This window comes from Rhinopithecus bieti, unplaced genomic scaffold (assembly GCF_001698545.2).
Source record: "Rhinopithecus bieti isolate Rb0 unplaced genomic scaffold, ASM169854v2 scaffold_14454, whole genome shotgun sequence".
NCBI classification, from domain to species: Eukaryota; Metazoa; Chordata; class Mammalia; order Primates; family Cercopithecidae; genus Rhinopithecus; species Rhinopithecus bieti.
This window is the reverse complement of record NW_016808228.1, coordinates 2,576,883-2,589,333: the sequence shown is the minus strand read 5'-3', so window position 1 is coordinate 2,589,333 and position 12,451 is coordinate 2,576,883. Positions and strand designations below refer to the sequence as shown.

General features: G+C 35.6%; 1 protein-coding gene across 8 annotated transcripts in view; it reads left to right on the top strand.

Moving 5' to 3' along the window:
• Positions 1 to 12,451, top strand: part of ATOSA (atos homolog A) — a 128,982-nt gene that overhangs the window by 55,395 nt on the left and 61,136 nt on the right. Inside the window, exon 1 of one of the 8 annotated variants that reach the window (XM_017886155.1) lies at positions 11,980 to 12,008. The exons of the other annotated variants lie outside the window; for them this stretch is intronic. Within the exon in view, the coding sequence (XP_017741644.1) occupies positions 11,993 to 12,008 (16 nt within the window). The 5' untranslated portion in view covers positions 11,980 to 11,992. Of the gene's footprint in view, positions 1 to 11,979; positions 12,009 to 12,451 lie in introns of those variants that run through there. 8 annotated transcript variants of the gene reach the window in all.

Here is a 12,451-nt window from a genome sequence, read left to right as displayed (position 1 = left end):
CTACCATGCCATTCTTTCTCTGAGTCACCTACCTCAGGCTTATTGTGTTTCCAAACACGTCTTGTTATTTCTCAGGGGGCTTAGCAGCTCTCCCTCTGGCTAAATGTGGAGCGAGTGATCAGATTCTTTAAAGTAATGAGATTTCTTTAAAGCAATAAACCTCTTCCAGGTTGTATTTCTTCTGTACTATAGAACTCCAGGAATCCTAGAAGCTTCTTCAGGGGTAGAAATCTTGTGGATTCTGGGTCTGAGATGAAATTGCGTGCTATTTGTGGCTTCTCACTTAAAAATAGCCTCATAGTGCTCATGGGGCGCTTTAGTAACTCCAACATTTCCATCAGCCTCCACTCCCTAATGCCGAGACACTCAAGATAAACAAAGATCTGAGTAGTAAACGGCATGCTTCTGCTGCTGCCTCAGCCTACTCCCACAAACCTTTCCTGTATAGAAGTCCTAGAGCTACCACTGATAATGCATTTTATAGGAAGAATGCAAATAGAGTTCCATTGCTTTAAACGTTTGAAAACCACCATCCTAGTTGATGTGACGTTCAGGGGAAATACTTCTAAAGTGAGACATTTTTATAATTCATCACATCTGTTCATCCCCTACTACTTTCATTGATTCTCCCAAACAACTTTGTAAGCTGGGGAGGGGTTTTTGCTATTAAAGTTCGTGGAGACAGTATGAACTGGCAAACTGAACCCCAGTACTTGAAATCTGAAAAAAAGTCTATGCTTTTATATCTCTGGGTAATTTTATGATAACAAAAAGTAAATGAATTTAAGCTAAATGTCATTGTTCTATGTATCCAGAGACATTTTACTATAAAGACCTAGTTAAATCTTGTATTGTCAGAGATTATTAAGTAACTGATAATTTTCCTTTCTGAATCTTTTCTAGTCAGTCTGGTAACCTGTTTCTTTAGCCCTCTTAAAAGGTACTGCATGCATTTGAGGAGAGACCATTTCAGGACCTATCCCATTTTAAATATGTAACAGGTTGTGCTTTTCTAGGAATTTGTGAAGTGTTGTAAAATACTTTATAGTTCTAGGTATATGGAGGATAATGCTTTATTCTGATTATTGTAAAGTTTTTTATTTACACATTTTCACAGGGTTTCATTTGGTAGACCTGATTTAATTTAAATGTGAAGTAATTGATTCCCTCCACAACCCTTCTTTGTCTTCAGTTTCATTTATTTCACTAACTGAAATAAATTTTTGTCTCACGAATTTCTCTGTTTTAAAAGCAACTAAAGAAACACATTTTAGGGGCTTACACTAGAATACTTTGCCATTGTCAGTCTACTGTTCTTTCCTTTCAAGTTGCCTAAACACAGCTGAGTTCCTAAGAGGAGCAAAGAAAACATGACAGTGCTGCCAAGTAGACAGGAAGCTGTAGTGGACCTAGTGAGCAGGGGAGGTTGAGCACACCCTCTGTCCAATCAGCTGTGAGTGCTGTTGCTATGTGCGCTCTTACTCTGCTGCCTTTGTGAAAAACCTTGCACGGAGGGAAGCGGAATCAGCACCCAACGCTGAACATTTGTTTTAACCGCTGCAGACATCTGGATCCCTCAGTTACTGATAGTATAGCTATTGATAGCCAGAAGGCAACTTCTTTTATACAAGGATTCCAGTATGGTTTTCAGTGGAAACAAAGGGCTTCACAGAGAAGGTGTGTAGTGAAGTGTTTTTAACGGCTTTATTTTTAAGCTTCCAATTTTCTGTAGCTGTTTACCAGTTGGTTGAGGTGCTTGTTTTGCATGGATTTTTAATAAATAGGTCTAGGAAAATTATCTCACTTTGAAAACCATTGAACTTAGAGAATTTTCTTTAGCTTCATATAGCCTGTTTTCTTTGAACAGCAGTACTGAAAAGATTATTAAAATGCTGAACTGAACAATGAATAGGAAGAAAAGAAACCAAATACAATGTGCTCACTTTAATGGGGAAAAAAATGTGATACAAATGAGAATACAGGGAAGAGAATGTGCATTAGCCAGAAGCATTAACTGTATATGGGGGCAGGAGGTGTTTTTTAAGTTAAAGCTGTTAAGACAAATGTATTTTAAATAAGCTGCTTATTTTAATTGAATTCATGTGTCTGAATTTGACAAAGATTGTCAGAATTTAACTAAGTGAGATTTTTGACATAGTTTAAGTAATTGGTGTGCTAAAATCTTTTTATAAAGCATTTCTGAAAATCTACCTCAAATTGTGCAATCTCTTAATTATTTAATCCATTAACTAGTTCTGTGCAGTTCAGGTAAAGCGTCATAATTAAACTGCAAAGTCAGTGTAGTGTTCTATTAAACATCCATATAGAAAACTGAAAAATAAAGGATTTTGAAGACAACATACAAGGTTAAGCTAGTATTTTAAAATTGAAGTAGACCTCCTAAATGTAATAATTATATATCTGACTTAGTTAACACTTCAAATATAGTCAAATCTTATTAAACTACACTAATATATGTGATAATTGAACAAAGTATAGGTTACCATTTGTTTATACAGGATCTGGAAAAATTGGTCTGTTCAACAGATTATAGGAGAGTTTTAAAGTGTTTTAGTAAACAAAAGGTCTTTTGTATCTTTCTCAAATACTGTGAAATTGAAGTTTACGTATGTGATTTAGCTAATGATTCTTTTAATTAAAGCAGAGCAGACTAATTAGCATAGTGCCCATTTTACGAACAATCCGTATTGAGCTAATAACCAGTTTTTCCTTTGCTTTTTCGTTTTACATGGCTAAGTGGCTTTTAATTCACTCAGTGATATATGTCTGATGAGTAAAGTTAGTATAAGCTCAGAGTTAATATTAGGGCTTTGTTATCTCTACAAACTATATAGTTTGGAATACGATGGGTTTGTTGTTGTTCTTTTCAAAAAATACCTGTCATTAGAAAGTCTTAACAATCAGTGTTAGCATTTCTGGTAAGGAGAGAAATTTCTTTTCTTTAAAAAGAACTCAAAATATATCCCATGCTTTTGTGCCTTTTGCTGATCTTTTTAACAATACTATGTATAAAATATTTGTATTAAAAATATTTCTAATAATTGGTGAAAATTTACAAAATAGCCCTTAAAGATTAAAAAAGTGTTTTACGTAGACCTATATGTGGCTGAAGTTTAAAAGACTGGCATTTCTTAGATTTTCAAGTTTGTAAGGTGCAGCCAAAAACTTGAATTTGATAGAAGTTATAAAAATTATAGCAAAATAAAGTTATGTTATTTGGACTTGGTGGCCTCCACAATGTAAAGCACTCACTTCAAGAAGAGCAGCTGTGTGTAGAAGGGGTAGGGGTATGACAGGGAGTTTGGAGTGAGAGGCAGACACAGGCAGAGAGGACTCAAGTTTGTTAAATATGACTAACCACATGAAGGTCAATCTAGTAATTTTCATTTTTTGAGCTGTAGCTCTCATCAATTACTAATTTTATTTTCTAATTATAGAACCATAACAATGAAAATTTTGCTTAAATCAGTTTGCTACCCATTTTGTGTTGGTTTATTTCATAAAAATTAATAGAGCCTCCAAGAGAAAGGCTATTTCTCATTCATATGCTGCAAAAGATGGGGGAACATGAAATTGTAAAAAAGTTGAGTGTACTGCTGTGTCACACACAGGCTTTGCCATTGTGTTCAGGAGGAATATTATTGGCAGAATTCCAGACATTATTCCTGGGCTTAGCACCTAAAAATGTTTTATATACTGGAGCATCTGAAAGTTCCTATTCAGTAGCAGAACTTCAGGGTAATTGAGCTAGCATATTTCAATTTTTTTGTATTTGTCTGTTATTTGACAATATAATTTTTATTGTCTCTGTCTATGTCATATCTTTAAATTGGCTATTTTGTGCTTATGGAAAATACTTTAGTTCTCAAAACAGTGATTTCTTTTTTGTTTTTGCCTCTTTATAAGGAATAGCAAATAGAAGTGCTACTATTAACTAGATGCAGTGATTGCTACAATTGGTTTTAAGTAAAACAGATTGTTTTTGATTATTTTGAAATCAGGCAATAATATATACATGTTGTTTTGTTTACAGTTCTTTAAAACATCTGTAACATAAAAACTCAGATTGGGAAGGGGTAACAATCTGAGTTTTTCTTTTTCTCTAAGTGTTCTGTGAAAATCTTTTGTTAAATCATTCCTACTTCAGGTATTATCACAAATGTTTGATTTCTATATGTATGCCTTAAGTGCTATATGACACGTGTTTTCCTTGAGTCTTCCTTGCAGAAATTTCATTACTTGTTCATAGTTTGAATCCAAGAAATACTCGCTTTTCATAGTCAGCAGGGCCAAAATTTGGTCTTGACAACTTTTGTCAGGCATTTTCACATATCAACAGTGTTTTGCATAAACTATATTGCTTTTTCAAGTATATAGTAAATCTTTTTTTTAATCTTCAGATGTTACAGTATCAAAAAATCAAAGACCTAAGTTTTAAAAATAAAATTGTTTGCAGTATTACTTGAATCTATTATATAATCCTTTGTGATGAGGCTCAGTTATAAAAGTGACAGCATGAGAACTATTGAGAAACTAGAAATATCTTTCTATTCTTTTTTTCACTGGATTCCTCGGTTCTACTCATTGAAAGACTTCTGGACTTCATAGGACTTGAAGAGAAGGTTTATAATAAGCCCAGGGACAGTAAAATTATAAATTTGAGAAAGTAGTCAAGATAATGTATAAAAAGTAATCAGCCCCTAAGGCTCATACACAGTTGGGCCTCAGATTTTGCTATAAGCTTCCTGTCATCTATCATATTATAGGGATACTATGTGAATCAGTTATGTGTATTCCTGTTCTTTAACATTGCTAAATATTTACCATTAAAATTTATGTTGGTTTCTGTTTTCTTAATATTTTGAAGGTGTTTTGCTTTTTGAGGTTCAAATTTTGGGTGGTGGGTACAAACATACAGTTAGAAGAAACCAGTTCTATCATTCAACAATATGATAGGAAATTATAGTTAATATTTATTGTATATTTCAAAATACCTAGAACAGAAGAATTGTAATGTTCCCAGCACAAAGAAAATATAACTGTTTGAGTGATGGATATTCCAGTTACCCTGATTTGATCATTACACATTGTATACATGTGTTAAAATATCACGTGTACCCCCCAAAATACATACAACTATGGTATATCAATAAATAAAAAGGAAAAACAATTTTGGGTGGATTGCCTGTATAATTTATTATTTAGCTGTGTAGTATTGGGCATAGTTTCACCTTCTGGGCCTTAGTATCCCCCTCAGTATCATGAGATTTTAGGATGATTTTGGGATTTAAATGAAAGAATGTGCGAAACTACTTAGATTCATTACTACTTATTAATTAGTTATTATAATAAAATGTGAGATTTTATTATAACTTTTCTTTAAAATTATTCTACATTAGAAATGTGAATATGTTGAGTTTTCTCAGTGTTTTGAGAATTTTAAGCATAGTTTTTTAGACCTTTCCCTAAGATAAACTTCTAGGTTTCTCAATTTCCTAAGATACTTCATTAACTGGAAAGCCATGGAGATATGGGGATTGGGACAGAAAAAGAAGACAGGATTCATGGGTAAGTGCATGGCTAAATATCTGAAGAAAGGTAATAGTCAATAGTGATAAGGAAAGAATGAGTAAAATGAGAAGAGACATAGAAGGCAAAAGAAACATTTGTTCTGTTTGTAGTGTTTTGATAACATATTAATATAGTTTGATTATTGTAGTATTACTTTGTTTCTGTTGTGTGTGTATGTACACTCCTGTGTGTGCTAACACCCCAGATCTCCCCACCCCTCTGACCCCGCAAATGGTGAGCTGATTGACTAGCTAAATCCCTTGGTGATTTATTTACTGGGAAGTAACTTGTTTCTGACTTTTCTTTTGAATTCCTCAGCTAGAACTGAGCTAAAGGTGACATTGTAATTGCCTTCCATATTAATGACAAGGGACAAGCCAGCTGCCTGGAAGGCAGAAATTAAATATCACAGATATGAGTGTAATTGTCTTGAAATATTAAAATTTAAGACTAAAAATCTAATGTTGGTGTGAAAACTCAAACTTCAAAGCCAAAATGCTCTTTTTTCACTTTCATAATTACACAAAATTTCAGCTTTTTTCAACTAACCACAGTATTTTCGTTGCTTTGAGCTGACATACGTTATTTTGGGAGAGAGGTTTAATCTGGGTTCCATTCTATTTTCATATTTTCATTAAGGGTATAATTTTTGTGATTTTTTTTTTTTTACATAAATTTATTTAGCCCTCCAATTTGCTGGAAGGTGCAGGTTAGCTTATTGAAAGAGAACACACAAATATAAAACAAAACAAAAAGTATTTTCCAAGTATACTCCATTTTATCACTGTCATTGAATCCAGTAATATTAACAAATCAGCTTCTGCATTGGGCCCAGAGACTACTTGCAATTGACAAAAGGGGAGGACAGCCCTTTTAGAAATACGTATCCTAATTTTAACTGACTACATTGCATTGGTGTATATGTTTTTGGGTAATGCATACTTACCTTAAATCGCTTCTCTCAAAAATATCCATGTAGAAAAGAATGATTGCTGTATGTCAGCATCTTCTGCTGATCCTTTTGAGAATCTGCTTAATGCTATTAACCCCTTGCTAGGGGAAAACATATCTGTGTTTATGTACACATAATTTTGTGGAAAATAGCAAAGAGGATCATAAATTACCTTAGATTAAGATTTTTTAAAACAAAATTTTTTTATAGTCAGAGTATAAAAGCATTAATACTTAAAAATTGAGGCTTAAAATGGACTGGATGTGACTTTCAGAATATGTATGCAAGCCAAGTGTCACATGGTTTTGTTTTGTTTTTTTCCCGCTTCAAGGGATATGGTAAAATGTTCCCGTAGGTGCTCCATACATTAGTACCCTTGTAGATGGGTTTGCCCTGGACAGTACCCAGTATTCCTTCGCGGACTCTGACGTTCTAGATGGCTTCTGATAGAAAATCTAGCACAAAAGGACCAGCCTGGAATGTGGTGTTCAGGTCTTCAAAACCTACATATCACATCTCTGAGTTGTAGACTGAGATTAGAGAAGACCTAATGACACCTCCTTTGGCCTTAGGCTGCCACCTGGAATCTCTTCCAGAAATCATTCTGCACGAGGAATGACAGGTCCACTGCTATGAATGTCACCCAGTTCTATCTTTGTTCAAGAGAATCAAGCAGAACTGATCTGTGTGTGCCCAAGTTTCTCACCTCTTTTTTTTTTTTTTTTTTTTGAGACGGAGTCTCGCTCTGCCCCAAGTCTCTCACCTCTTAATTAAAAGACCTCTGTCTTTGTCCACTTTTTATTTCTCGAGGAGTTTTAGATTTCACACATACACACGTTCAGTGGGAAATAGGATGTTGAGAGTACTAGAAGTAGGGGTCATTCATATGGTTGGGAGAAGGAGGTTGAAAGGACAGAATGTATTTTGGGGGACCACTTATGTTATAACCATTTTCCCATGAGGTAAAAATGTAAGACTAGATTAAGTTTAAGGATAATTTTGGAAAGTTATGTGCCATTTATCTAGGATTAATGAAGCTGGGGGAAAAAAAAACAGCACTGGGATAGTGGATTGTTGCCTTTTAAACACAGAATATTGTTATGAGAGTATAGGTAAATCTAGAATTTGGTTTTGAGAGACAGGAGTTTGTTTCCTTTTGTTACAATGTTTTCTCAGATCTTTGTCTCAGAGTTCTCTCTGTATGGGGTGTGGAGTGATAACACCATATAATCAGGAATATTCCCACAAAGGATAGTGAAAAGGACAGTATTTTCTACTTGAGAGTCTTCAGTCCCTGAAACTATGATGAATTGTGTCTGATGGTTTACACAGAGCACGGAGAAATTAAATTGAATAGGATTAGTGCAGATAAGACAGAAATGAATTGAGGAAACCAGTAAGTGTTCTCGATAACACTGACTAGTTCTAAGTCATACATTTTAAATATCATACCCCCTGGGAGCTTTCTCTGATATCCAAGATTGAGTTCCCTCCTAAATATTCCCATAGCACCTTGATCTCTTATTTTATTTGTTTTTTATTTATTTATTTATTTATTTGAGATGGAGTCTTGCTTTGTCGCCCAGGCTGTAGTGCAGTGGCATAGCGTGATCTTGGCTCACTTCAGCCTCCACCTCCTAGGTTCAAGCAATCCTACCACCTCAGCCTCCCAAGTTGCTAGGATTACAAGCATGTGCCACCATGCCCAGCTAATTTTTGTATTTTTGGTAGAGATGGGGTTTCACCATGTTTGCCAGGCTGGTCTCAAACACCTGACCTCACGTGATGCACCCACCTCGGCCTCCCAAAGAGCTGGGATTACAGGCGTGAGCCACTGCACTTGACCTCATTTATCACATCACCATGAATTAGGCTTATCTGTGTTCTCTCCATACAACTGCCCCCTACTAGAAGGTAGTGACAGTAGCTTATTCTCCCATTTCCTCTGTAGAAGAGCTCAATCTCACTGACAGTTTTTAACACATAAATATCAAATACTTCTTTTTTCTACTCTTCTAGCCTTTCAAATTACTTATAATTTAGTTTTTTTTATATAGCTTGAGTTGCCCTCAGCTGCTCACATAAGCATTCAATAGGTTCCTGTGATCAATCTGTAATCCTTTAAATAACTGTTGAGGCCTAGAAATTCTAGTAATCAATACAGAAATTAGAACTCAAAGTGTTCTCTACTTTTATTTTTTATTTTGACAATTTTGCCCTTGATATAGAGATTTAGTGATTGCCTAATCACTTTAAACAAATATTTCCTTATCTCATTTAAGATAATTACATTGATAAGATAGAAAAACAATTGGCAATTAAAATATCAAACCCAAGAGAAGAATAAAGTAATAGTTATCTGAGAAGGGTAACAATTAGCTTTCATCACTTTAACCAGAAATAGGCTGAAACTGAGAAGAAAACAAAATATGATGAAACATTAAACATCCATTTGAGTGCCTACCTGTTCATGTCAAGCACTATGCTAAGCAATAGTAAGAGAGTTGATCTTATTCTCATAAAGCTCAAATAATGACTTAATTTTATTTGTGCTAAATTCTAAGAAGGAAAAGTATAAGGTGTCACAGGCTCTTCTAACAATGATAAAAAGCCATGAAAGAAGGTAATGGGATCAGATGAGATGGATGTAATGAAGAATTATGTATGTAAGCTGAAACGGAGATCATCTGATTGTTTCTTACCCTAATTTTTTAATCTGAAGAACTGGATGAAGAGGTAAAGTTAAATTTTTCCTCCATAAGAATAGAAATTATGTTAGAAAATGTAGGCCAGGCGCAGTGACTCATGACTGAAATCTCAGCACTTTGGGAGGCCGAGGTTGGAGGATTGCTTGAGGCCAGGAGTTCAAAACCGGCCTGGCAACATAGCAAGACCGTATCTCCAAAACTTAAAAAAAAAAAAAAAAAAAAATGCCTTTCACAAGAGTAACAAACATCTAATTTTGAATAAATTTAACAGATATATTCAGGAACTTTATAAATATTTTAAAACTCTACCAAATATTTTTAAAAACTTTCATAAATGACAAGATTTAAACCTTTAAAATACAGGAGTTTTTTGTTGTTTGTTTGTTTGTTTTGAGACTGAGTCTCTGTCTGTCACCCAGACTGGAGTGCAGTGGCGTGATCTCGGCTCACTGCAACTTCTGCCTCCCGGGTTCAAGTGATTCTCCTGCCTCAGCCTCCTGAGAAGCTGGGATTACAGGTGCACACCACTGCACCTGGCTAATTTTTGTATTTTCAGTAGAGACGGGGTTTCACCATGTTGGTCAAGCTGTTCTCGAACTCCTGACCTTGTGATCCACCTGCCTCAGCCTTGCAAAGTGCTGGGATTACAGGCTTGAGCCACTCATCGCGCCTGGCTAAAATATAGTTTTTGAAAAGTTAGTTCCAAAAAAAAAAAAAGTTCAAGGCCAGGTACTGTGGCTTACACCTGGTTACTCTGGCACTTTGTGAGGCAGGAGGATCACTTGAGCCCAGGAGTTCAAGACCAGTCTGGGCAACATAGTAAGATGCTGTCTCTACAAAAAGAAAGAAAAAAAAAAAAACAGCCAGGTGTGGTGGTGCATGCCTGTAGTCCCAGCTACTCAGGAGGCTGAGGTGGGAGGATCCCTTGAGTACAGGAGTTCAAAGCTTCAGTGAGCTACGATTGTGCCACTGTACTCCAGCCTGGGCTACAGAGCAAGATGCTGGGTCAATTTTTTTTAAGAAGTTCAAGTATTTTTTGAGTCACTAGCTGTAATTTTTGGGAACAACCATTAAATCTGAAGACTGGAAAAGCAGAAAGCATGTTAAGAGAGTTAGAATATTCTCCTGATGCACAAAGTATGAATCACTTTCTGACCACAAAGTTTTTCCATGGTACGTCTTTATAAGGCCTGCTATGAGGGGAATTCTGGAAACAGGAGGAATTCTAGTGATTTAGTGGAATACAGAGGGTGGGGCATCTTGAGGTGGCCCTGGGAGAGAATGAGTTTGGCAGGTGTGATGGGAGCATAAAAGGGAGTGTTGGAAGGTGAGGTTAAAAAAGGTAGATAGGGACTGTGTGTGGAGGCTCACACCTGTAATCCCAGTAGTTTGGGAGGCCAAGGCGGGAAGATTGTTTGAGCCCAGGAGTTTGAGGTTACAGTGAGCTATGATCAAACTAAACTGTAGCCTGGGCGACAGAGTGAGACCTTGTCACAAAAAAACAAATAATCATCTTTTTTCACCTGTCTGTCATTACTGCCCTTTATGCATCTAATGTTCTGGCCTGTCTGGGAATGGGTGAGGAGTTAGATATGGGAGGTTGCTGAAATAGCAGTCGGACTTTAACATTGATGGCTTATTGGGAATAAGTGAAAGAGAGGAGGCATAAGTAATTCTAAGATTTCAAGTCACAAAAAGCAAAACAGCTATAGTTGGAACAAGCTTTGTACTCTGACCTACACCCCATGATTATTTTAGTTTGTGGCAGGCTAAATGTAACAGAGTTAGTCTGTGCTTGTGGCCAGACTGATACTAACAATAAATGGGATTGTAGTATTTTATAATTTCAAAATTTGGCTTAAGTAGAATTAGATAATTGGAATTGGAAGGGGCCATCTAGTTTCACATACCTTCATTTTACATGCAAGTTTACTGAGGCTCACAGAGTTTAATTGGCTTTTCCCAAGGTTCTCAGGGCTAGTTCATTACAAAGATGAAATTAAAATCCAGGTCTTCTGGCTTCTAGTGCAGCAATTTTCATACTTTTTGCAAGTTGCTTCGTATTATTTTCATTTGATTTTTGTTTTATTGAGAGATCTGTGAATTTCAGGATATATTACAACTGAAAATGCTGATCTTTAAGATCTGTTATTTAGCTATCAAAATCTAGGGGAAAGATCCAAGTTAAATATGGAATTTAAACAGATTGGCAAATTTATCTTCTAAACAGATGATTTCAGAATAACACAAAATAAGTAATTGCTTGATCATAATAGCTGTGCTTAGTTGACTACAGTTCTCATTGTGTGAGAATCGGCTGAACTAAAACCAGTTTAATCTGGCTCTGAGAAATATTCTCTACTTGGCTACCTGAAGTTAATGATAATAACCACAGAGTCATCCAATAAAACATTAATTAAAACATTACTTTAGTGTTAAATCCCACTGCTTGATTGTTACCTTTATCAAACGATACTGCCTTTGGCAGAGTTACTGTTTCAAAGAGGAAACAGAGCAATATGAAACTTACTTTGTGGGGAAAAAAAATCAGAAAATGTGTTGTTTCTGTTCTTACCAACCTTATAACAAGGTGATATCTTTACAACTTCCGTTTACAATTAAATTATAATTTTCCATCTCAAATAATTGATCTTCCTGTATTTGCACAGAAAGTAATGAATGAATCCAGTCATACAAACAGTTACAAGAGTGGCATTGCCTGCCTCCTTCAACTGGTTAAATGACTGAAGGAACTGGTGGGTATTCTTTCTTTTTTTTTTTTTTTTTTTTTTTTTTTTTTTTTTTTTTTATTATACTTTAAGTTCTAGGGTACATGTGCATAACGTGCAGGTTTGTTACATATGTATACTTATGCCATGTTGGTGTGCTGCACCCATCAACTCGTCAGCACCCATCAATTCATCATTTATATCTTGTATAACTCCCCAATGCAAGCCCTCCCTCCTCCCCCCTCCCAGTATTCTTTCTTGATGTGATTACATCATCTCATTTTCTTTTTGGCAAGCTATCATTCTCATACACTTCTGGTCCATCACCCCCTTTTTTAGAACTGATAATTTTCTTTTTTTTATTATACTTTAAGTTCTAGGGTACATGTGCATAACGTGCAGGTTTGTTACATATGTATACTTATGCCATGTTGGTGTGCTGCACCCATCAACTCGTCAGCACCCATCAA